Source organism: Pezoporus wallicus, unplaced genomic scaffold (assembly GCF_028554395.1).
Source record: "Pezoporus wallicus isolate ANWC-B61680 ecotype Strahan unplaced genomic scaffold, APGP_CSIRO_Pwel_v1 contig_13885, whole genome shotgun sequence".
Classification (NCBI taxonomy): domain Eukaryota; kingdom Metazoa; phylum Chordata; class Aves; order Psittaciformes; family Psittacidae; genus Pezoporus; species Pezoporus wallicus.
The window spans coordinates 25,311-52,673 of record NW_026635188.1 but is presented as its reverse complement, the minus strand read 5'-3'; the positions used below and the strand labels follow the sequence as shown (position 1 = coordinate 52,673).

At 38.9% G+C, this 27,363-nt stretch overlaps 1 protein-coding gene across 1 annotated transcript in view; it reads right to left on the bottom strand.

Moving 5' to 3' along the window:
* Window positions 1-12,079: 12,079 nt before the first annotated feature.
* The window catches only part of LOC130600270 (succinyl-CoA:3-ketoacid coenzyme A transferase 1, mitochondrial-like), a 38,961-nt gene continuing 23,677 nt past the window's right edge, over window positions 12,080-27,363 (bottom strand). The window contains exons 7-10 of the mRNA XM_057411401.1: window positions 26,070-26,159; window positions 20,278-20,358; window positions 18,707-18,808; window positions 12,080-12,207 (exon numbers count right to left, since the gene is read on the bottom strand). Coding sequence (XP_057267384.1) covers window positions 12,172-12,207; window positions 18,707-18,808; window positions 20,278-20,358; window positions 26,070-26,159 — 309 coding nt within the window. The 3' untranslated portion in view covers window positions 12,080-12,171. The remainder of the gene's footprint in view (window positions 12,208-18,706; window positions 18,809-20,277; window positions 20,359-26,069; window positions 26,160-27,363) is intronic.

Genomic DNA, 27,363 nt, shown 5'->3' with positions numbered 1-27,363 from the left:
CCAGGCGTGGCTGAGTTGGGTCAGTGCCTAAGATCAGGAGGCACAGCTTTGACAGGGCTGAAGGCTTTCCGCTTTGATAAGGGAAAAAAAACAGGAATTTTCTACATTTCCAGTCTCAGTCTAACTGACTAGAGCTCTTCCCTCTTGTGTTGCCATGTGGCAGGGCAGGTCCCTTCTCTGTCAGAACCTCCTTGCTGATAATTCAGGAACACACACCTCTCTCCATGTTTAATTCTCACTTCCCTCTGTCCCTGCAGTGTTATACACAGCATGGTAAATCCCAAGAAATAGTCATATTGTCATCTTTTTCCAGGGTTACTTGAAGACTTCCATTGTGAGCAGCCTGAGAAATTGCCTTGAACAACATTACGGCAAAAGTCCCTGTTGCCATAAATGACAGAAATGAGCCTGCTGTAGAGTCACGGGTGAAGGCTGCACTGTCCCTCTCTGCTCTCTTGGTGCAGGTTTGCTCTATCAAAAGAATTACTGCATTGGAATAAACTGTTACTGTGCCAGACTTCCCACCCCTGAGAGCGTTACTGTATAACTTATTATGAAAAGAGCATTTGATTGGAGGAACATACAGATGGTCAAACCTACTTTACACTCATTAGGAGCTGAAGTGAAGGTTAAGCGAGAGGATGAGCTTTCAGGGATGCAGTCAGATGGGACATAAATGAAGGGAAATAACTTTTTCTGGTAACAGGAAAACTACCACCATTGCACAAAAATGTTTTTTAAGTTTAGTGAGACTTTTTCCAGTTACTGGCATGGGCAGTGAGCAAACTGTTCTCCTGGCCTAGGGACTATGGGAGCCACTCCTCTCCCAGGCTTCATCTGAATTTTAAAATGAATTTATTCTCCTGGATACTATTATATTTTTCTTTGGTTTTGGGGGGTTTATTTTTGTTTTTGTTTTATTGTACTAGGATGTTCTGGGGATGATTCCAGAACCTGATTAAAAGACAAAGCTCTGACCAAGTGCACACAGAGAAGCCTTGTCCCAAGCCCTGTCCCCAGCAGGTCCCTGTCTGCAGGCCCAGGGGGGCTCCATGGCAGCTTACATCAGTACCCACAGCCCTTGCATCACACACATGCCCCATTTTGTAATCAGAAAAAATTTCTTTCACCTGTCCAAAAATAATCCATGGGGAGTAATGCACATCTCCAGTACTGAAACCGCATCTTGCCCTGCCAACACTTCACATGCTCCGTCAGTTCCAGCGTTGTCCAGAATACTGAGTAGCAAACTTCATGTATGCTCTTTGGCTATCTAAAAAGCTCTGAGACTCTGAAAGCTGGAGATTTGCCTTCTGCCTCACTGTTCCCTCATTTTAAATGATTCCAACAGCAAGTCATAGGATTTTCAGGCACTATGGCTCATAACCTGATGTGCAGTCCCTTTCCAAGGGCTGGTAACAAGACAGTGACCCAGGCAAAGAGATTTTAAATTTATCCCTACCCACAGCGTATCGAGCACCATGCCTCTTAGTATCACTGCAACATGTGTGACTGCAGTCTTCTCCCACTTTGTCTTACACTCATGCAGATGCACATATGCTGAGGATCCTGATCAACTCTGGAAAATAAGGTACAAAACCCCTATATCTTTTGTTCCAAGAAAAAAAAGCTGATTTTTTTTTTTTTTTTTTTTTGCCTACACAGGTGAAAAAATGAATATTCTGTTTGTACATGACTGGGAGGAAAGGAAAACTGTGGGGAAATGATGTGTGAGAACCAACTCTGCCTGTGCTTTCTGGAGATGGTTCTCAGCTGCAAAGATTTTTTGTTTACTGCAAGTATGTCTGCAATTTTTGAACCACTCAAATAGAAGTAAGAGCCCTCTGCTTTGAATAATATCTCTGCAACAGCTCCATTTTATCCTTAAAGATCTCCATTGCCTCTAAGCAAGGACACCTTCCACTAGACCAGGCTACTCAAAGCCCCATCCAACCTGGCCTTGAACACTTTATGAATATTTATGATAACCTTCAGAAATGCCCCACTCCAGCCAGAGTTCAGCACTCAGCTTCTCAGGGAGAAGATGCAAAATCTCTGCAAAACAGGCTGAAAGTCCTCCTCTTTTCAGACAGCTTTGCACAGCCTCGATGAGACTTTGAGATGGGCTTTGACAGCATGCGGCAACTGTCACACCAGCAGCAGCATGCACAGCACTTCCCAGCTCTCCTGTCCACCGTCACTTGCTCTGCCCAGAGAGTAGTGGCGTGTCCCACACACTTGGCAAACAAGTGCCCCCTTGACTTCTGGCATTTCTGCTGCAGCCAAAAAGCCATTTCACAGCAGGGTGCCTGTCTCCTGCTTTTCTCTGGCCTCTTCCACTAAGCCCTTGCTCCTGGAGGTCCCCAAGCACACGTTTAAATATGATTAAATTTGAAGATATGCTTAAACTAAACATGCAGTAGTAGAGATCACCCAAAAGAGGATCCCATCCAAATCAATAACCATGAGTAGTGACTTTTGGAGGGTGGGTCTATTGGAACCCCCATTGGTCCCCAGGACCAGCAGTGCCATGATGTGATGCATGGGGCTGTTCACCTGTGACCCATGGCTGTGACTGAAATCGACTTTCATTTGCTGCTCCCTGGTCCCTCTACCGCTTTTTAGTTGTGCTGTGAAAGTCATCTGATGCACAATTAAAATCCCAATGGAGAAAGCTCTCAGGCTGGTACCTACTCAGAGGGATTGTTTTGCAAAGGGTCAGTCAGGCAGGTTGTTAGGTAGAGACATACAGAAGTGGTGATTTGGATAATCAGTTTCTAGAGGTCACTAGTGGGGAATGACTTCTGCTTTTGAAGTAAAGTTACCAGTGATTGTTACCCTTTCTCAGTTTCTCTGCGTTAATACACATTAGCTTTATTTTTTTATCCATGTGCAAACATGGAGATTTTTTTTTCAGATTGGATGAGTTTTACAGCTCCACATCTCAACTGGTCTACAACATGTTCTTTGTAACTATTACCCTGTTGATGTACTGAGAATGACTTTCCTACATGACTGAGGGAAAGTACTTTGGAAATTATAAATGGGATTTTACAAGGCTGTGTTTTATTTTATATTGATCTGCAGCTGTTAACGTGTCCTAAAAATGCTGAATTGCTCTTAATGAGAACATGGATATGCTATTGCAGACTAATTTCACCATCCTTCAGTTTTATAGCTACTGGATTTATGCAGTTAGCTTTTTTTTTTTTTTTTCTTTTCCAGGCTGTAGGTTGTCTGAAAAAGAATCTTGAAATGTCGGTCTAAATCAATACAGCAGCAGAGAATCAGCAAATACAAGCTTGTAAGCTTGAAGAAGAAGGGAGCATCAACAATACTGTAAGCATCTCTTTACATAAGCCAAAGTTTCAATGACAGTTCTGCCACTCAGGGCAAGGAAGTGTTTCTGTGCCACTTCAGTCCCTTTTCTTAATCCAGCCCTTTGTTCCAAAAACATCCTGAGCCATTCTCAGTCAAGGCAGTCAGACCTGATGGTACAGCCTTGTGGCCTGCTGCTGTTTAATCATGTCCTGTACGATGAGCATCTAAGATCTGAGAAGAACCATGTCCAAGCTTGGCATCTTCCTCCTTGCCCCAGCAGGCATTACAGCCAGGAGTTTGCCCAGGGCTTGGACCAGCCAGCCCCTGGCTCTTCACCAAGATGCGTCCATTTCACAGGAGGGCATGGTATTCATTTTTCATCTATGTGATCTCCAAGCTGAAATGAAATGACAAACATGCATCTTCTTTATTCTTCTCCTGTCAGTAGGTGCATGAGTAGCAGTGCATTTTAAACAGGTCAGCAAACTAGACAGGCTGATGTCACTGTTAGCTCTGTAACACCATTCCTCAGCACCGCCTCTGCCTACACCATCCATTGCAACCATATTTTGGCTGAGAGCACCAGGAGTGATCAGTGTCCCCCTGCAGCCATACAGTCAGGCACTGCACACATCAGCTCTGCTCTTCTGGTCTCACTTCCCCCACTGGCATGGCTCAGCTGATGCAAAGAGACATGCTTCTGCCTTCTCTCCTTCAGCTGAGAATGAGCTCAGGAAGCAGGAAGACTAATGAAAATTGAGCAGTCTTCCTTGGTCAAAGGGACATACTCCTTTAGTGTTACGTGCGTGCCAAACCACCACAGGTGATGGACTTTATAGGAGCGAAGGCAAGATGGAGATAGATGGAAATTACTAGTAGCCAGAGCACCCTATTATAGCCTTAAAGTTTGTATTTTTAGGGATGTCCATTGGACAAGACAGCTTTGCTTGCTGTAGGATCGCACTGATTGCCTCATTCTTGGACAGATCTGAGAGAAAGTGTTAATTTCCCACAAAACTGGATTTTCCAAAGTGATGGTGGAAGCACTATTTTGCAGGGTATGGGCATCAGATACAATTTATAGTCTTTATTTACTCACCAGCCAAACAGAGATTAAATTTGCCCTAGAATTAATATATGCTTTCGGTAGGTGGTACCAATGTGCTGCTTCTGTGGTTTCCCTTTATATTTTAGGGTTAACATATTAAATTTGCTTTCCAAGTTGCTTTTGCCAAATTTATGCAATTTATGCCAAATTAATTCTCCTCCTGGCTGCAGTTTTTGTGCTTCTTGTAACATGTTTTCCCTGCATTTATTTTTTTCCAATTTCCTTTTCTACCTATGCATTACATACTTTCCAGCTGACAGAACAAAAGGGAACGTTCAGAAACTCATCCAAAAAAAATAAAAGTAATTGACACAGGCACCAGCAAGAGAGTATAATTAATTTGGGCAATCCATTCTTGAAAGTCAAAATCCCTCTCTGTGCCATGCTGAGGTGCCAGAGCACCACACTGCTTGACCTGCCAGTTATGCAGAAGCCTTCATGCTTCTGCTCTGCATTTGCCCTGAAACACCTGGCTAACTGCAGGGAGATGCCAACATGCACGGGACCCAGAAAGGAGGGGAACTGAGTTGTTTTCATGGTTTAAACCCGATGTCAATAAAACAAAACCCATTCTTCAAGGGATAATTCAGACCTTGCCATTACTGGGTGAATGACTTACACATTAGATTATGGTCTCCTGCTCTTTCATTACTTCTTCACTCACAGCCTCATAGCCCTTGCAATCCTTTCTGTAAAATAAGCTGTTTCCCCCCAAAGCAGCTGTCTTACCCAGCTCACCTCATAGTGTGGCAGGTTAGGTGCTTTCCTGGAACAAGTGAGATGAGCTTTGGATCTTCCTCAACAGAGTTAGGAACTGAACATTCACACACACTCTCCTCACTAATACAGGGAAAGAAGCAGTGTTGCCATTTTTTAAAGGAGCTATGGCTGTGCCACTTCTGTGTTGAAAACTGCACAAACATACCTACTTGGTGAGACCCCTCAGCAGTCAGGTGGAGGGACACTGACTTGTGAATCTTATACAGGCACATGTTTGAGACAAATGTAATGACTTGCATAGCACCAAAAGTAGCAGTTCTTTCACCCTGTGCAACAACAGCACTCACGATGCTGAAAGTATTGCAGCAGCTGCAGTCTAAGCATCTACCACAGCTTTACAAAAATTTAACAGTGTTTCTCCTTATTGCATGCTCAGGAGACAGTTTAAGAGAATGGAAATAGAAATTCTAGTTTGAGACCCTACTGCTCCCACAAATAAGCAATGTTCTACTTGCTTTTGCATGCTATTACAATAATAAAATACAATAAATAAAATCTAAGTACCATGGGAGGCAGATGGAGAACCCATTGGCCTTGAAGGCAAGCATTTCTTCCATGCTCTCATTTATTCTAAATATGTACATGAATACATGAAACAGGAAAAGCAACACAAACACTATAGTACTTTTACCTTTGCTGAAACCTCAAAATCTCATGTTACATAAATGCATTCAGGAAAGGAATTTCTCCTCCCACAACCTCCCTCCCTCTCCCCAGGCGTCTCCTAAAGTTGTTCCATTAAAAACTAACTGCTATACATCCCGCAGTGTAAGTATATTCAGAGCTAAAACCATATGGTCTATAGCAGCAGATGGATATGGGCAGAAGACGGGCACAGAATACTGCAGTGTATCAAAGAAATGATGGGAAATTGTAAAACAGTTATTGTGGGTTAACCCCAGCCAGCAGCTAAGCACCACACAGCCACTTGCTCTTTTCCCCTGCAGTGGGACGTGGGAAAGAACTGGAAGGGTAAAGTGAGAAAATTCATGGGTTGAGATAAAGATGGTTTAATGGGTAAAGCAAAAGCTGCACACACAAGCAAAGCAGAAAAAGTAATTCATTCACCACTTCCCATGGTCAGGCAGGTGTTCAGCTGTCTAAAGGAGAGCAGAGCTCCATCACACGTAGTGGTTACTTGGGAAGAAAAACACCATCACTCCTAATGTCCCTCTTCCCTTTTCTTGCCTCAGCTTTACATGCTGAGCATGACACCATATGGTAGGGGATATGCCTTGGGTCAGTGGGAGTCACGTGTTCCGGCTGTCCTCTCACTACTCCTTGTGCACCCCCAGCCTGCTCACTGGTGGAGTGGTGTAAGGAGCAAAGGCCTTGACTCTGTGTAAACACTGCTCAGCAATAGTGAACACATCCCTGTGTTATCAACACTGTTACCAGCACAAATCTAAAACATAGCTCCCCACAAGCTACTATGAACGACTGTCAACAGAAGAAATGCAAAATGGAGCAAAACTGCTCAGATATGGCTATAAGCAACTTTTTTCCCTCTTATCTAGTAAAACTTTTCCTTCAACATTTGTGTGAGTGGATATTAGAGCTGCAAGACCAGTGTATTATCTGCCTCAGTGGTTTTGGCGCTTACCTTGTATCCCCTGTCACATGGGTGACAGACTGTTGGATTTTGACTATGCATATAAATTACTCAATAGTTTCATTTCAGAGGAAATCATCAAGGTTTTTTCTGAGCCTAAACATTCTTCTTCACATCCATCAACCTGCTTTCTGATGATACTAAAGACAAAATGAAAATATGACATATTTACTCATGACCTTACACAGGTATGGAAGGATGACCCAGACCAGCATTTTCATCACTTTGCAGTCATCTACTTTATCATTCACTAGGTGGTTAATGGAATTCATCTTCATGTGTCATCTAGTACTATTTTCAGAGTGCAGCCACACACTATCATCAATGATTAACATCTCAAATGCTATCATTTCTACAGCAGCTTTAATCAAAAGGTAAAAAATCACTTCTCTAAGGACTACATATGTAGTCCATTATTTGGCTTGATTGAAAAACAAGTAATCGCATAAACGAACGTGATAATTATATTTGAGATTGACCCAACCGATACATCAGTGAGGTGAGAAGACATGGAGAATCCAGCTGTTAACTGAGTTTCAAGCTTTATTATTCCTGTTTATCAAATCCATCTTCAGAAAAGATCTTAAGTTTTTTGTGTGTGCTGAGATGTGACGTGCTGGTGAGAACATGAAGTAATGTTTTACTGCACAAATGACAGAACAGAGCACCATGAAATACAGTAGCAAGAGACAAAACCCAAGATTTTGAATTTTTATTTTATTGATTGTTTTGCAAGTACATAGAAGGACTTCAACATTTAGTTTGCAGAGTTTACAGTACAACTACGTTTTCTATAATATTTCATTTTTTTTGCTTTTTCAGGGCAAGAGTCAATAAAATATAAAGTTAAATAAGTCCAATGTGATAATATAGTAGAATCATCATTTTCTTCAGGACAAATGGTATCAGCTATCCTGTCCTGTGAAGTGCTGTCAAGCAGGGGATATCTCAATGACATCCCAATTAACATTCACGCATATCATCAGCCACTGAAGAGGAGTAAGACAATCTCATCCCTGTAATACCAATCATCACAACTACTACTCAGAGTAAACCTCACCTACAAAACCACACTTGCCCCACAGAAAGGGAGATACTCAGAAGTGCTTTAATTTCTAATCCTACTTTACAAATCAGCTAAAAAAGTGGAGTCACAGCTTGTTGCAATTAGCTTGTGCGGACACATGAGATTTTCTTAACAATACCAATATTCTACCACAACATGTCCTCAAGATGAAAAAATTCAAGGGTGACATGCAGATATTTGCACCACTTATATATGAAGAAAGCCTGTTCTCCTTTCTTCCCCAGTTTTCAGCACTATAGTGACTTTCACTCTCTTGCATTAACAGTGACACAAATAAGACAAGCCAGAGAGCTCTTGGTGAAGTGCGATCTGCAAACTGAAGAGAAAAAAATAAGCTGTTGCACAGACCTTTGCTGGTTATTTCTCACAACATCCATGTGAGGTAGGATGAAAAACATCTCCTTTTCCAGCAACAGGAGATAAGGCAGAGAGCACAGATGACATTTGTCAAGGCAGTATGTGCAGAACTGGAAAAACAAAAACTCGGGAGTTCTTGGCTCTTACTTCTTTGCTTCAGAAACCAAGGTGCTAAACTCTCAGACATCAGATCATCAATCTTTTTATAGCTATACATTAATGATAGATATGGCTTCTGTGCGTATGCCAGCAAAGCACAGTTTTATGGCAGAAGCAGCATACTCCTGATGCTGCCCTTAGACACTTCCCTTGTACTTTATTTACGTCAATAAATGTTCATTGCAATAAACTAATCAATCAGTCTTACAATTAATGTAGCAGAGGTAATTGCAATAGATCACATTTCACTTATAGATTTCTTAAAGACTTCCCAGCTATTTAAATACATTTGTTTGTTTGCTTGTTTGGATATATTAACAGTTACTCCCTTTCCTTGTATAATAGTTTTTATATTCCTCCCCTAAAACCAGCATCCCTTCTGGGTACTCCTTATGAGAGCTTTGGGGGATGATGAACAAGACACCTTCAGGGATCACACACATCCCATCAAGAGCAGCTTTCCACCCATCCTTGGCCATGAAGGTAAAGGCAGGCACCTTCTGCTGTGTACAGCACTCCACAAGGGTCAGAATTGTCACTGAAGTGTCTTTATGCACTGGGGAAGAGGCCTCTGGTCTGCTCTATCCAAAACCAAAACTGTTTCATACTGAGCTAAAATGGAGTAAACTTTTCTTACACAGAGAATTTTAATCTGCAAAAACTCTGCAAGCAGAACTTCAGGCTACCTCCATAGCAATAGAAATAGCCAGACTTTAAGAATGTCACTTGTTTGGAACGAGTAAGTAACATAGCAAATACATCTAAACAGAGAAAAAAGCTGAAAACCAAATCTAGGTAAAAACTAGCTTGTGCTAATCCTGCATTAAGATATTTTAAAGCACTTTGATCAATATAGTTTCAAGTCTTGCATGCAAATTAGCTATCAACAAAAACCCTAGCATATGCTTAGCAGTAGCCTTTGTACAACACATTTCTTTGCCATGGGCTCAGCATCAGGCCTTGCCTATGCCTTCGGGCTGCACAACAGCCTATCACCTGTTAGCACCCAGCAGCTCAAGTCATATAACTTGGTACTATGGCAGTACTTTTGTACTAGCATAAAAGTGCTTACAAAGGCATTTTGTTTATTGCTTTGTGGGAAGAGGGATAATCTACACTGGTATTGACAAGAAATTTAAAAAGAACTGTTTAGAGTTAAGTGTAACTAAACAAAATAATCTCACTAATCAAAACAGTTTTACTGCTTTAAAACCTATGTATGTGTGGATCAAGACAAATTTTAAAATTGTCCATGAAAGAGAAGCATCTTTTATTTCAGAATGGAAAAAGTGCAGTACAAAGGCTAGTACAGAAGCTAAACATTGCTGGATTTTTTTATTCAATTTTTGGTTCCCTAGAAATGAGTTATACTTTTTCCACAACAAACACTGGCTATGGTGAATACCTCACCTACCTAGTATTCAGATGCCTTCCATACCATATCCCCATACTGTTTATCACTGCATATCACAGGTATGATAGGCATATATATATACATACATATTTATTCGTGCATCTACATTTTACATGTTTTTTCAGTCACTTAATTTGCTCCAGTCCTGATGTCAAAATTATGTCAGAATTATGTCAGGAACTATTGTAACTGAAGTGTTTAACACATTCTTATTTACATGAATGACAGAAACCATTATACTTGGAGGGAACACTGCATTTTAGTAAATGCAGATCTCCAGTCAATTCATGATCTGTACAATAAAGACATATTGTGCTGATCTGGGATGTGATATCTAATGCTGTCATACTACCTATTTGCAAAAATAACAGTAATTTTGTAATTAATAACAGGGAAAGGAAGATCTTTATCAAATAGCAGAACGAGTATGAGAGAATGACTTTTGATTTTGATTCTCTCACGGTGCTCATTCTAGTTATCATGAGTCCGCTTCCAAACTGTTTAATTTTTGCTGATTCCTCAACTGACAAGTGGTGCAAACTTTTTACACTTAACCAACTGTATTCCTTTAGAAAGAATCTTCTAAGTGCCCACAGCATTATCTTCCCAGTTCTCTATGTAACACTGCAAGGACAGACCTCACTCCAGAAACAATCTTAACTTGCCTTTGAATGGAGGCTAGGGAGAAGGATTATATCTGGAAAATAAGAGCAGTTCAAGTAGGACAGTTGTGCAGCTGCCAGCTGTATGCATGGGGACATACTCCTTCACATTAGCCCCATTCCTGTTTGCATGATTTAATTTGCCATCCAGAGGGACCTTGACATGCTCGTGAGGTGGGCTGATGCCAACCTCATGAAGTTTAACCATGACAAGTGCAAAGTCCTACACCTGGGTCAAGGCAATCCAGGCACAGCTACAGGTTGGGCAGAGAAGAGATTCAGAGCAGCCCTGCGGAGGAGGACTTGGGGATGTTGGTCAATGAGAAACTCAACATGAGCAGGCTTCAGTGTGAGCTCACGGCCCAGAAAGCCAACAACTATCATGGGCTGCATCAAAAGGAGCGTGACCAGCAGGTCAAAGGATGTGATCCTGCCCCTTTACTCTGCTCCTGTGAGACCTCACCTGGAGTATTGTGTGCAGTTCTGGTGTCCTCAACATAAAAAGGAGGTGGAACTATTGGAACAAGTCCAGAGGAGGGCCACGAGGATGATCAGGGGACTGAAGCACCTCCCATATGAAGATAGGCTGAGGAAGTTGGGGCTGTTCAGCCTGGAGAAGAGAAGGCCACGTAGAGACCTCATAGCAGCCTTCCGGTATCTGAAGGGTGGCTATAGGGATGCTGGGGATGGACTATTCATTAGGGACTGTAGTGACAGGACAAGGGGTAACGGGTAAAAACTTAGAGGAAGTTTAGTTTGGATATAAGGAAGAAGCTCTTTCCTGTAAGGGTGGTGAAGCACTGGAACTGGTTGCCCAGGGAAGCTGTGAATGCTCCATCCCTGGCGGTGTTCAAGGCCAGGTTGGACAGAGCCTTGGGTGATGTGGTTTAGTGTGAGGTGTCCCTGCCCATGGCAGGAGGGCTGGAACTGGATGATCTTAAGGTCCTTTCCGACTCCAACTATTCTCTGATTCTACGATTCTATGAATTATAAGGGATTAGAGTTGGACTGTGGGAGGTGTAGGACTCTTAATGTCAACAGACACACACTGTGAAACATCAGATACAGTCAAGGCTAAGGACCTAGTTATTTCCACCAGTATAAAGAGTTTTGTCACTCATGAAAATTTTCAAGAAAAGGGAAGTTCATATTCCTGATATCTCTCTACAGGTGTGTACATTTTCTCTAGACCACTCTAGGAAAAAACAACACACCTTCACAGGCACAGGAGAATGGACATCCTAAGTGCTGTAGTTCCAGAGCAATGGAGTGACTTGTAAGTTTAATGACATCAGGAAAAGGAGAAGCAATTGTAAGTTTGCATGGACATTTTCTGATTCTGTGTAAAAAAGCGTAATGTTTGGCAGAGAGACTACAAGGCTTTTTTTTTTTTTTTTTGACAATGTTTATATTAGCATAACATCATTCAAAATAAATTCACCCATCCATTAAAATTGGTAATGTAATGAAAGTAAAATACAATTCTGATAGTCACAGCCTGAGTTTAGCTATCTGGAAACTACTTAACAAGCCCTTAGAAAAATTAAAAAAAAAAAATAAAAAGAAGACAAATAAGAAGTAAAATTGCAAACCAGACATCAATTTCTCTTCACTGAGCTCCCGTTTGGAAACAAGCTTTCTGGCAAGTTAAGCCCAGTCCGTATTTCACGTTTAAATCTGCCTCATTGGTGTTAGTTTTGGTGAAACCTAGCAGAAAAGAGGGAAAAAACCACAACAGTTGGCATACAGATATAGCAGTACAACGCACCATTCACTTTCACCTCTATCAACTGTGCCACTGAAGACTAGAGATACTGTACTTATTTAAACTAATACATTTACAGGATTTCTGAGATAAACACTCCCACCACTATATTTTCCAATGCAGGAATGCAAGATACGTGTGGTGTGCTAGTATCCATCCTCTAAATTTCATTTATCTTGATTTGGGTTATTGATTTAAGAATACAAGAAGATTAAAGAAACTTTGAAAGCTGAACGTGTACTCGCCCCTGCTAACTGCATGGTCTTCTTGCATAGCTTCCAATGCCAGCAGAAGAGATAGCTGTACTCAGGTGAAGGAGCTCCTCAGTTGTACATTACACGAACATCACTCAAAACCAGGCCTTGACCTAGTTAATGCACCGGCCCATAAATGGTTATGGGTGCAGAAGTAGTCAGTCAACTGAGTTTTGGAGCATGCACATTAGAAAGGGATATACAATCAAATGTACATTACAATATACATACTGTACTTACAGTATATGCAACCTTTGATTTGATACTAATTTGAAGATGATATAATTCAGTACTTCTAATTTTACCTATTTTTTAAAAAATATTTGCCTTCTTTCATTCACATTTGATTTGTTTGATGATGATGTAGTTTAATCTTTGTAATTTTACCTTTTTTTAAAAAAACTTGCCTTTTTCCCTTCATATTAATTTTTGTGTGACAACACACATATTCTATTAATTCCACATACTTGTAAAAATAAATTAGTGATATTGGAAGACATCCAGCAGGACAAAAATAAAACACAGTAAGCTTAAATAGGAAACTAGATGAGGAAAGAAGGTTTAAATGGAAACAATACAAGACTTTGAAGAGTAGCAGTGGTTGAACCTGGACTGCAGGTCTACACAAATATCCTGAGGAAAAGCTCTGCACTGAAGATCCAAGCCTCTTCAAATATCTCCTGTTCTCAGCCCTATTTAAATATATGCTCCAGTATCAAAACCAAAACCAACTCGTGATCTTGTTCAGGATAAAAGACACTTCCATAGATAATCTGGCTCCTAGTTCATCCCTGTGAAAAATGCATTCCTTCTGCCTCCTTCTCCCATCTTTTTCACTTAATAGTACTGAACAAGCTAACTCATCAAAAGTGATGTATAAAGGCCTTTCCAAGCATTAAAGCTTCTTTTTTTTTGTTAGAGTACAGGGCTGTATTTCCTGTGCCGGTTAGATTTTTACATTTTCCTTCCTCTAGCCATTATCTATCATTACTTATAATCTTATGAGAAAAACCAAGAAAAGCTTAGTTCATGAAGAATGTGTTTACTCTATCAAATGCTAATGAAATGTTTTTAGGAGATGGAAACTGTTCATTGGTTTTTCAAAGTTGCGTGTGAACTAAGATAATAAATAGATGTAAGAGATACAAGTGCAGAGGAGATGGAGAAAATCCCTGAGTGCACCAGCTTTCCTGGACTAACTTCAGAAATGTTTCAACACTCCTAACTCTAAGTACTTATGTGCCTCACTTAATTTGTGCCTACTTCTGCCTTACACAGGGATAGTTCCATTGAATTGAAGGCAAAAACTAGACCGTGAAGACAGCACCATTAAAATCTGTATTCTGCAAATAACGACAAAAGCCAGTTACTGGAGGAGATTGTTCTTTCCTGCTAACGTAGATTCTGGTGCCATCAAAACCTCAAGTGTTTTACATTTGAGCAGATTACATTAAATGTAATGTCTGCACATCTGATGCTAACAGCTATCATTTGTGTGTACCACTGTCTGCTTCAGACATGGTCAGATCCCCTGACTCCTGAAATGCCACAATGCCAGATGAAGATAGTAGAGGTGGTGAGAACCCAGCACCCCTCAGAAATGGACTCAAATGCAGCTGTTTATTCTAAATAAAATGGGATTAAATAAGCATAAAACTGCTAATGTAACAAAAAAGAAGGTTTGTGCTTGGAAAACAAGGGCTCTGAAATGCAGAAAGCCCCTGACTTTTAAATCCCGTAAGAGTCAGTCAATTTGGTAAGGGCTGAATGTGCTTAATGATGTCTGTTTTACAGTATACATCCACACAGTTGTCACTTTCTTACAGTACCTCCTAAGCACATTCTTAATATTATTTCACTTGTAGGAAGAACAGCTTATCTTGGAAGCTTCACAGTAGTTTGCTACCATTAAACAAGAAGGTATACTGGGGGAGGATTTTGAAAGGGCAGTCCTGTAAGCAGCCTACAAACTGGTAAGAAAGAGGACACAGGGCCTCCAGGATTTCCTGCAATTCAAGCTCATTGGCTCTGATTTCCAACCCAAACTACCCTTCCAGCTACACAACACAGCCCTATGCCTACTTAGTTTTATTTCTTTTTAGCGAGCAGTTCTTTCAAGACCTGGTTCTGAACAATGCTTAGTCCTAATAACTTCTAATGACCTCACCAGGTGCGCAAAAGCAAGTTATTGTTCAGGAATGTAAAGAATCAGAGAAAAGAAACACAAACCAAAACACAAAGATGGCCAGCTTTAGCATATCTGTTAAAATAAGTTGCTTATCCCTTATTAACTCCTAATTATTTGAAATAGCAGATAAAAGCAAACTACATTTCCAACATCAACTTTTGTACAAAACTCTGTTCCTAATGTGACTTTGATAATGGGGGTGATTGATCAGGAGAAAACACAACATCCATTTTAAAATGGACTCAATACTTGACATCCTGTTTCCTCAAAGGAAATGTTCTTCCAGAAAATAAAACCTTATCCTCTATTATTTTTTACTCACTGGCAGATGCTTTTCCTAAGCAATTTTCATGATTTAGTGTGAGGTGTCCCTGCCTATGGTAGGGGGGGTGGAACTAGATGATCTTAAGGTCCTTTCCAATCCTAACTATTCTATGATTCTATTCTATGATTCTATGATTCTAAACTGTTATCTTTTAAGATCATTTTGTAAAACTGAGATTTTACAAAAAAAAAAAAAAAAAAAGAGAGAGAGAGAGACTTATCCTGATTATTTTTATAACGAAATACAAATTCAGAAGTATGGTTCTCTCATGGTCTCCTCAATGATATAAACCAGTACCAGCCCAAACACATTACCTGCCAAGGTGATCTATATGCTAGGCTACAGCAAATATGATTTAAGCACACAAGATAAGCCAACATTTTGTCTTTAGAGCAAATTTAGTAAAATTGAGGGTGAACTGTTAATTTTTTATGTAATGCCAGTCTTTAATGAAGATCATTGACTCTAAATCACGTGTTCTTTGACATTCTGTTGCTGCAAATGTCCTTTAGGGGATGTTTTCCCAAATAAATAAGCAGGCTGATAAAATGGGAATGCACAGCTGAATGTGTCTCTAAGAAAGGCCTATAAAGGAGTAGTCTGCAGGAGGCAGATAGTTACATATAAAGTTACAGCTATCCCTTACAGTCTCACTTGTAATGAACCTAGAGAGATGTTTGTTTCAGTTCAGATCACCCACTGCACTCATGGAATAAAGCTGCTAGAAAAGGGTCAACTTCTCATTTTCCACCCATTATTTGCTTCAAACTAGCAAAACATATGATCCAAAAACCTGTAGCAATACAGTATCACTAAAGTTCCTGTCACTGATACAAACAAGAACAAGATGTCTCGTTCGGTGAACATAAATAATCAGAGGCACAACTGTTATTCTTGCAAGGAAGCCTGAGGCAAAGTCTTGAAATGTGGAAAAAAGGACCAAGGATACTGCTTTCTTTAATAAATAAATAATTGTGGTTCATGCTTCCTATCTTTAGTGCTATAGAGATTTCAGGCACTTTCCTATTTAGCAATCAGTAGGTAACACTGACCCCCCCCCCACATTCCCTGGCAGAGGTACACGCTCTGCACGAAAGATGTGCTTTGCAAGCATTCATGCAAGCTGCATGCTGTTAAGGTAAGTATATAATAGTGCATAAACCAAGCAGTATCTACGTTTTTCATGCCCACAGCTCCTTTAGTGCGGCTCGTGATTTCATGCATGACAATGGCAGCTGTACAAAACACACTGCATCAGTTTGCCTCCAGGAGAGCTAGGAAATGGTGCCTGTGAAATGTCCCAGTGAGACAGATCCCAGAGACCTATATGGTGGACTGTTGCAATACCTCTCATCAGTTGCTAACTTCAGGTTACCTTAAAGATTCAAGATTTATGCCACTGTTCTGTAACATTTACAGTAAAGTACGAAGGGATAGTGGGTGGTGCTAATCTTTTCTTTGGTCCTAATAGCCTTGCCCTATCATATCCACCATGCTGCTGTAAAGCTTAATCTCATAGCCCATCATTTTAAGGTTACCACTTCTTTATCTGAATTCTTTGGCTGCTTCTGCTTTCATTGCCTTGAGCATAGGCTGCTGGATTTTGAGTAACTCGCTCTCAATTAATACATATATACTTGTCACCCGAACCAAAAAGAAACAACTCCTTCCAAACAAGCAGGTTTGGAACACGTAACGACTGGTGTCTTCTGAAAACAAAGGTCCTCTACCGTAGTGTCAGTCTATTTAAATGCTTACTATACATCATACCTTTAAATCATGAAGTTTATCCCCAAATTAAATGTACAAGGCCAAAACAAAGTTCCTGACTGCAAAAGACAAAAACTTAGAAGGTTGTCCTGGTTTCAGCTGCAACAGGTTGCTTTTCAGGTTTTTTTCCTCCTTCCTAGTAGCTGGTGCAGTGCTGTGCTTTGGCTTCAGTCCGACAATAGTACTGATTGGTTTAATTGTTGCCAAGTAGCACTTACTCTGATCAAGGACTTTTCAGTCTCTCATGTTCTGCTGCTGAAGAGGGGTACAAGATGCCAGAAGGAAGCAAGGACTAGACACCTGACCCAGACTAGACAAAGGGGTATTCCATACCACAGCACATCATACCCAGTATATAAACTGGGGGGAGTCACCCAGAAGAGACCAGTCGCTGCTCAGGTTGGGCTGGGTATCGGTAAGTGGGTGGTGAGCAATTGTACTGTGCATCACTTGTGTTTACTGTTTTTTTCCTTTCCCCTTTTAGTCTTACATTATCTCCCCTTATTATTTCCCTTATCATTATTATTATTAGTAGTAGTAGTTTTATATTATACTTTAGCTACTGGACTCTTCTTATCTCAACCCATGAGGTTTACATTCTTTCCATTCTCCTCCCTACCCTCTCCCAGATGCTGAATGAATAATTTATTTTAAACATAGAATTGCTGAGCATGGAAAGTTGCTTCTAGCATAAATTAAAAAGTAACAATGACCTCTATAAAATGTTACATGGAAAATTAATAAAGAAGCAAAGTGAATTTGTAGCAGTTTCCTGCCCCTGCAATTGCAGGACACTTGTCTCTAACCAAACAATTGTTCTCAGATAAATGAATGTATTTTCAGAAGTAAAGACATCTTTACTTAGAATATTTAAGAAAAACATACACTATCAAATTTAGTTATCAGAAATTACAGGAATTGTAGAGAAATTCCACAAGCTCATTCCTCAGATAGTTTTACTTACTACCAGTAGTATGCTCAACCCTTAATAACAAACTCTTTTACATACTAACTGCTCTGCAATCTTTCAATTTTGTGCCCTAGCCCTGCCAAGTAACTGCAAAGAGGAAGAGTATTGCACATTACCAAATATTCCTCAACTATTTTTACAGCAGTATGTACATTGCCATACTCTCTGTCCTTGCCAAAGGAGGGCTGACCTGCCCCAAAAGACTTCACATCATGGAAGACAAAATTTTGCAATGTGCACGCAGAAGACCGGGAAGAAGCTGTATGTTTTCAATCACACATATGCAATCAGTTACAGTCCCGTGCGCTACAACTTTTCCACTGGCTTTTCCACTGATAAACCAGTTTTATGTTAGCATTGAGTAAGACTTCAGAATGAAGTGAAGGTCAAAAGGCAGTGGCTTTTCTGGATTAATGCAGAGCATATGTTTCGCTTGTAGAAGGCAATGGGAGAGAAAAAGCAAAGATATCAACAGTAGAGTACTTAACTGATTGGCACTAGTAACAGAGAGTGATGTGTAGTCACCCCTGTTGAGAAGACTCAAACCCTACCTAAAGATAGCATGAAAACTTAGTAACAGCGTTAGGTAAACTAACTTACACAGTGGAAAAATAAATATTCCTCCACCTTTCAGATATGAATAAACTCCTCTCTTCAAAGCATCATGAAAGTTCCATTTACACTTTGTCCTTTTACTCTTTGTCATTTCTCCATCTCTTCTGTTCATCCCAGCTGCTAATGCTTCCATTATAATCATATGAGATTAGTCCTAGATTGTCTTCTTATTTTTATTGAAAATCCAACAGCTAATCTACCCAGCCCTTACAAGTAAGGAGGAAACTTACTGCGTCTCCAAGACTTCATGTGATGAGTATTTGTGGAGAATGTATGTTCTGACACTCGACTAACTATATTTGCTTGTAAAATTACTTACTGTGAAGTCACAGCCAGTGCTTTTCTTGATATCATCCACTGTCAGACCTTCCCAGATTTCCACAAGGGTCAATCCCTTCTTCTTGTCCACATCAAACACAGCCTGTCAGGGTTCAAATAGCACAAAACAATTTTTTTATTATTAAAGCAGAAAATGAGGGTGTAAGTAGTAATATTGTATAAAATGGTGCCAAAGTAGGCAGTGTTCAGCCAGTAACAAAAGATGCCATTATCACTGGGTTTCACTTTTCACTTTTCTGACTGACCAATTAAGATTTCTGCTACCTTTATCTGTACGTGAAAGAATCTGGAGTCTGAGACGTTTAAGTTTTGTGAGGAGAGTGTGCAACTGCTCTTCAGTGCACAAAATGAAGACCACGTTCCCAAACAATCTGGTGAGAACTGTCAAGTCCAAAAGAAAGGGCTGAGATGTTCTTTGCTGCAAGACAATGCTCATGAGCAGATTATGAAGAAAATCAAGAAAAGACAATGTCTTCCTCACTCTTTGATTTCGTTTTAAGGCCAGCAGAGAGGTACAGTGTGGTTGATCACCTTCATCAGATTATGAGATTCTCCAACAGCTATTGCACAGTCAGTACAAGTTTTAGTATTTCCATAAGATAGCAATGGAAGAACAGATTTCTTGTTGTATTTTTAATAGAAAGCCTGGGAGGAAGTGGCTGAAGGAGCAAAGGTTGTTCTTTCCCCTTGCAAGGCTCACAAGTGCATCAAATAAAAACACATGTAAAATGACGTGCACTTTAATGATGCCTACCAGAGGGATATATACAGGTTGCAAGCTAGTTGCCATGGAAACCATAAGGTCTATAGTGATTTTTCTTAAAAAAAAAAATAAAGAAGTTAGTAGCAAAAGAACAATGAAGACTGAACTTGAAATTAAAGCAAAGTCTTAAACTTATCACAGAAGTGTACTTAGGTTCAGCTGTCCTTTGAGCATAAGACTTATTTATAGGATGGAAAAACAATAGCTCCTCTAAATCTTAAAAGAAAATCTGGGCATAAGGAAGTTAGTGTGGAAACAGAATTTGTAACACTACCTAAGTATTGTTGTACATTTGTGTCATCACCTAATAAAGCAACAAGACATGACAACTGGTAACACAGGGCAAATTCTGTTGTTTATTTTCTATCAGTCTTCGCTCACTCTATTTTTTTCTGTACCTTATATTTGTATGAGGTCAGTTAGTAGAAGACTGAAAAAACTTCAGTTTTCATTTGTTTTCCCTTACTTTGTGGAGAAAAAAAAGAACAAACCACATTTCAAATTACAGTAGCAATATACCACCAGGAAAAAGCAAATTCTACACTGGCACCTTTGATGAATTCTATTTGAATGTATGACAGATGGCTTATAGAGGAACTATTCTAAGCTCTTAAAAATGTAAACACTAATAATAAAAGGAGTATGACTGCAGAAAAAATCTTAAGTCACTTATCCTTTGCTGAAAAGATCCTCTAATGTACTTTGAGCAGCAGCACTATCAGATGCTCACACACACTTGCACTGGAGAAGAGGAACATATTGACAAGTATTCCAGAAAAGTATTTTACCTTCTCTGTAATGATGCGGTTTACACATTGTTTCCCAGTAAGTGGTAAATTGCACTTTTCCAAGATTTTATGGACATTACCCTGTGTTTAACAATAGGAAGACAAATGTTAATTTTAAAAACCAACACAACTTACATAGCATTCAAATGCTTACATGAAAATTGCAGATGTAGCCATTCAATATTAGTGAAACATTCACTGTACTCAGAACACTCTTTGAATTAATTTATATGACAGATTACATCTCCGGCAATTTGGGACAGTTATTACCTAAATCCCACATATAGGGAGATGAGTAATAAGAATCTCACTGTACTACTGAGTGGGCTCCTGAGTTTAGAACTTCTGTATTCTTCTGGTTTATAATTTGTCTTTCCTTCTGCAATGTGAGGATAAAAGATACATGATAAGACCCCAATGATGAAGGACAAAAATAAGGGAAAGACATTATAGGCATGACATTTTTCTGTCTTACACTTTATCATAAACTGTATGTGCAGGATCAGCCATACACACAGGCATTTCAAATACCTGCTAGGGCACAAATGCATAGTCATGCTCTGAAATTACTAAATACACTTTCTTTACCTACACTGCATTCACACTCCCTGTATCTCTCCACAAACGCCCAAAAGCACAAGACATGAGTACAATAGGCTCATCTTCAAGTGCTACACAGGAGTTACATCTCCATTTTAGACAGAACAAATTAGCATGCAAATACAGAAGAAAATAATATATACATATATAAAATTGGATTTATTTTAAGGCACTTCCTTTTAGGGGCATTAAATACCTGTTCCTCTAAATTGTAGGAAAAATACTACCTAATGAGAAGGAATAACTTTTGACATAAAGGTTTGGGTGGTGAATTTGGGGAGGTTTTTCTCTTCTTTTTTTGTTTTCTTTTTTTTTTTCTTCCTTTTTTTTTTTTTAATAGTTCACAAATGGCTTTACACCCTCCTAAATGAATGTAGGCTGCAAAAGCTCTGAATGAATATAAAAGTGATGGATTATTTTATTTTCAGTCAGTATTTGTAGGCATTTTACAGAGGTAGCATAACGTACACGTTTCTCCCATTACCATATGCTTTTATTTTGTCTCTAATTATCAATTTTCAGCTATGCATTTTGAAACTCTCAGAGTATTATGTGTCTTTATTTAACTATCTGAATCTAATACTTTCTAAATTGACAATCATCAGTTTGCCTTAAGGCTTAATATAATCTCAGGAACCATCTCTCAGCCAATTTGACTCCTGAGTGACAATAAAATGAGCAATCCATGCACTTTTGAATTTATCTTTTTCTGTGAAGACCTATTTCTTCATTCTAATTCTAATTATACTGGCAAGATCCACGTCAGGTACCAAGGCAACTGCTTTGATGAAACTTGCTTACTCGTAATGAAACTAATGACTTGCCACTGTTACTTTCAATTGATCTACTTATATCTCATCCATCTCAGGGACCTTCCTGTGTGCTTTGCCTAACAGTCAAGATTAACCTGTGCTATTTGTAATATCTTCAAAAAGATATCAGGTATGCTTCTCAGCCATATGAAATGAAGCATCTCTTCAACTAAGATTGAAATGTACAGACTTGCAGAGGTGACAGCTTGAATATCTCCCATGACCCTGAGAACTGGTACCTTCTATCTTCCTAACACTTCAGCTTAAGATCATTGTATTACCAATCGGCATAGGAGGCCACTTTTGGAAGACATTCATCAGGGCACTATCAGAATAGGAATCCAAATGGAACTGCATGAATTTTTACCATCTTGAGTTCATACAGGATTTGTTCAGACAAAGAAAAAGACTGCTGTGTAAATACGTAAAGCCTTAAGGTGTTTAGTCTACTTTAAGTAGAGAATTCTGTTGTTGAAGAATAAAAATGTCCTTAATCTTCCACAATACATTAAAATCAAAACCATTCACAATGATACAAAGGAGTTTTCAATTCAGGGCTCCATGCTTCAGTCATGTCCAAATCAAGGGCTTAAAACTAGTTTCTGTTCTCTTTTTCTGAATGGTGTAGACAACTCATTTCACAACATGGAACAATTACCAGCCATTACTTTATTATGTTTTGCAAAACATGTCAATGATGCTATGAGGGTAAGAATTTGATTGTTATTTCTCTTAGGCAGTATTCAGCACATTAGGCACAGCTGCACAGTGACTTTTAAAAGATTAAATAGCAACCTTACATCCTATTATTTTTCCTTATGGTTATAAACAAAACCCTAATTTAGCAAAAAGTACATGAAGAAATATCGTAATGAATTAAACTTAAGGTCTGTTTGCAAAGTCTTTCACAGGGGCTTAAGCATATGGAGCTTAAGCATATGGAGCAAAAACTGAGATAACCCTTCCACAGATACGTACTCCTGGTTCCTGCCATGCGGTGATGTACAGATTTTCTGAGCTACTGACTACTTCAAAGCAATGCTATTTAATTGTCACTAGTGAACTTAAGATCATAAAACAGTTCAGTCCCTTTCATATAAATTTAATTCTTGGAGCTTCTGCATCATCCTGCCAATCATCCACAACTTCATTAGCTGGCTGGTTTTTGTTGCTTTAAACACGGTAGTTGCCAATTTCAGTCAAGTACCCCTACTTCTTTTATAAGGCAGTGACTAGCCATTCTGCATCTATCTCCTCCGCCATTATAATTTTTTTCATTTCTATGTCACCTGTCCACAATAGCATTTCTTAAGCTAAAAAATCTTATCACAGAATCATAGAACAGTTAGGGTTGGAAAGGACCTTAAGATCTTCTAGTTCCAACCCCATTGCCATGGGCAGGGACACCTCACACTGAACCATCTCACCCAAGCTCTGTCCAACCCGGCCTTGAACACTACCAGGGATGGAGCATTCACAACTTTCCTGGGCAGCCCATTCCAGTGCATCACCACCCTTACAGTAAAGAACTTCCTCCTTATATCCAATCTAAACTTCCCCTGTTTAAGTTTTAACCCACTACCCCTTGTCCTATCACTACAGTCCCTAATGAACCTCCCCAGCATCCTTATAGGCCCCCTTCAGTTACTGGAAGGCTGCTATGAGGTCTCCACACAGCCTTCTCTTCTCCAGGCTGAACAGCCTCAACTTTCTCAAGCCTATCTTGTACAAAATTAATTTTACGCTCTGTCATCTTTCTTCTGTACGTTTTGGTTTTCATTACAAGTAAGAAGTTTAGTAATTAAAAAATGCAAATAGCTTCTGGCAGAGCGTATTTAGGTTTAGTTGCAATATATTGTATATCAGAGTTTATCAGTGTTAAGACAGATTCTAGTTTCACCTTCATAATTAAACTAAGTATTTTGCCTCCCCTGCAAGGACTTAGCCTATCCCTATGTTTAAAAACTACAACGTGTACTGAAAAGGAGAATGCACTTTTAAAGTCTTGGAAAACTTATTTTACTGCTTAAGAATCCATTACTGTTCCAAAAAAAAAAAAAAAAGGATTGAAATATCCTTCACAAGATCACAAATCAGACAAAGCTGACTCCAAGAACTACCTATCGCAGCAACTCTTGAACAGGTCCATTGAAGGTACTGCGTACATCTCATGCCTTTCACTTTATTTCTATCCATCAGATCTTGACTGCTGTTGATTTACAGAAGTCTTTGGTGTCTAATGATAGATTTCTTATTATTTATTTGGAGAGTAAGGTAACAGAAAAGCCTTTATTCTAAAAAGCCAGCAGACACCACAAACTGTCACAGTACATGCAGACATTTCTTTCACTCAGTAGCACATTGGGCATTGAGCAGGATAGAACAATGTTCCTCTGATCCATAAATACAGATGCAGTAACTTTGTGAGAAAATATTTTGTGTAAAGAATTAGACAGCTGTAGTGTGAGGTGTCCCTGCCCACGGCAGCGGAGTTGAAACTGGATGATCTTGGACCTTTGCAATCCAAACTATTCTATAATTCTATGAATAGAAATCAGCTTTGTAAGAAACAGTCACTCCAAGAAAAAGCTGAATTTCAGAACTGGTCTCACAGGTGCTATGTTTGCTTGTGTTCAAAAAGATTAAAAAAAAAAAAAAAAAAAGGAAAAAAGATAGAGGAGCACCTGAAAACTTTAAGATCAGCTTTTGATTTCCAAATGTAAGATTTTCATATTTTGTATCTTCACTTATGAGCAAACAAGAAGAAGCAGTATGAAGACCCCAAAAACAGCTAAGGTAAGAGGAAAGAGCGCTAAGAATACCCTCTTTGAAAATAAGAGTAAAATTAAAAATCATGCATATAGTTTAGTTTTGCTGTGCAGTCTCACAAAAGCAGGAGAAATAATTTATGAAAGCCTACAACTGGCTCCGTAGTGGTGCTCACCAGGCATCTCATGTACTTAAGAGGCCAAGTTATGTATACATATGCCAATAAAAATAAGTCAGTGCCTGGACTGTTTGTAACAGTGAACATATCTATGTTTCCGTCTTTTGCAGGTTTCTGTACTCCTGCTGACAAAAAAAAAAACCAGCATGCAAACACTTCGAAATAACTGTAGTGAAAAAAAGATTCTGGTAATACTACTTTTAAGAGAAAAACTGGCATGAATAATTACATCTGTGTGGACTCTGGGCCTTAACCAAATTCCACAATAACTAGAAATTTAACATAAATATTTTTTCAGATCATATTTGCACGTCAAGTACATCTCTGAGTAAATGGATAATTACATATTGAGTTTTGGGGTGGCTGTGATACAGATGCGAATCACATAAATGAATTTGCTTTGTACATTAATTTACTTATTGACACAAATGCACACAGAAACCATCAGGTCAAACTCAGCCCTGATACTAAAAATGTGTTCCTTGAGATCACAGCTTAGTATAAACTGTGAAACTACTATATTTTATAACAATTTTTTCAAGTGAAAATTCAATTCTTCAAACAATATTTAAAAACACACAACTGTTACTATATTTAGTTTAAATATTTACATATTATAGTTTACCATGCAAATTCCTTATGTTTGCCCTTATGCATGCTGAGAGGGATATTATCTTGCACAACACACAACTAATTCTTATTGCAAGCGTTCAACAAACTTGGAATTACAAAAACACAGGAATAAAAGAAAAAAAAATCATTTTTTAACATTTGGTATACTTCCCTGAAAATTAAGATATTTGTCCTTCAGCACATTTTTGTCATAGTTTGGACAGTGCCATTTTAGAATTTTCAAATGACAAGTTTCTTTGACCTTCTGTGGGAAACTGTTTATACCTATAAAACTCCACACCCCCCCAGCCCCCCCTCAAAGAAGTCTCTAGATTAACCTCTTAACCACATAATGTTGTAAGGCATCCAGCATTTCATCACGCCAAAAAGATCAGTGCTGTTAAGCTGTCAGTACTGGCAACTTCAAAGGTAAATACCTTTCCATCGTAACAAGTTTTTAACCGTGGGGAACCTCATTTTCCAAATTATTCTGAGGCAAAGAGTAAAACCTCTGGGGTAGTATCTACTGCAGCTTTGGCAATTGTCACCCTCCTTAAACTTTTATAAAGTAACTAAAAAAATGTGTACAGCTTTTGAACATCAACTTACTATTTTTTTTTTCCATAGTGAATGATTCTCTTACAATACGAAAGGAATCATACTAACCTAGCCCCCTGTTGCACCTCCATAATAATTAACAGCAAAACTGTCAAATCCTTACAAAGTAGCAGAATGAATGTAAGATGTCTTTTTTTTTTTTTTCTGTCCTTTTTTTGGTATAGTACAAAACACTTACCTAGAAAGAAGTGACAGAGCCTTACCTTGGCTGAGTGCTCCATGGTGACAACCACTTTGGTTTGTGCACTGGATACCAGGTCCATGGCACCTCCCATTCCTTTCACCATCTTACCCTAAAAAAAAAAAATTTAATGGAAATGTAACATTCTGACTACTACAAAAAAAAAAAAAAAAAAGAATATGTTGGCTGCACCAACGCAAAACCAGCAGTCTCATTCTAGGCTCTATTCAATGCAAATACGAGAAGAATAGTGAGTAGAGTAAGGACCTACTGTGTTTAACTTAAATCTAAGTAGTACCATTGTCTTAATGGAAGCCCTGACACCCAGGAGTGATGAATTCAGTTCAATGGCTCTGACATTAAAAAAGCAAAGTGTTCACTCTCCTGTTGATAGAAATGTCATTACTTCCTCAAAAGAAATCTTTGCTTATGAAATGTAGCAACAAGAGCATCTGAGCACTCTCCACCTGCCAGTTTAGAAAGACATAGCTTGTATCACTGTATCAGCACAAACCAATCATTTTGTTCTATTCCAGATATGTGGATACCATTTCAGAACATGGCCAAACAAATTAATGTGGATCAGTACTCACTTCTGTTTGCCCCTCAAACCACACAATGTTTTCTGCATCTGACTCATTCTTCTCTTAGAGTGCCTGAATTTCACCTGTTATCACAGCAGCGGTATTATGGCTTGGTGTTCAACTACCTCTATTTTTACTTTCTGTAATGCTACAAACAAGGCAACAACCTCATATTCCATTTGATGAGAAGGGTAAAAGGGGAGTGAAACATCAAGGTACCTGCATGATACTGGAGGTCAGTAGGAAATACAAGGCAAGGAATTTTATAGCTTAAAATAAATTAACTTCTGTCTCAAGTGTTATGTATTTGCTCTCTTTTGACTGGTTATTATCTGTAATTAAAGTAAGTTATGGACAGTAATAGCATTTATTTTACATTTCATAACCTAAAAGTAAACAGTTGACTGGAAAACTTGCTAGTATAAGCCTTTTCTCTTCATTTTATTAGCTAGGTGATTCAGTACTTTACTAGTATCAGTACCTATGATCCAATACATAAAACATATGGAAGGGACTTACTGGTCTCTTGATCATCATGAAGGGAATATGCACATGCTCTCCCCTTAAAAATAACCCAAACAAACAAACAAGGAAAAACAACCATATTTTCTTACTGTTTGCACTGTAAATAATAAATAAAATCTTCCTGTATCTATAAACAACCCCTTTGGAATTTCTCACATCAGATTAATATTTACTGTTAATCACATTAATTAACATTACCACTAAGTA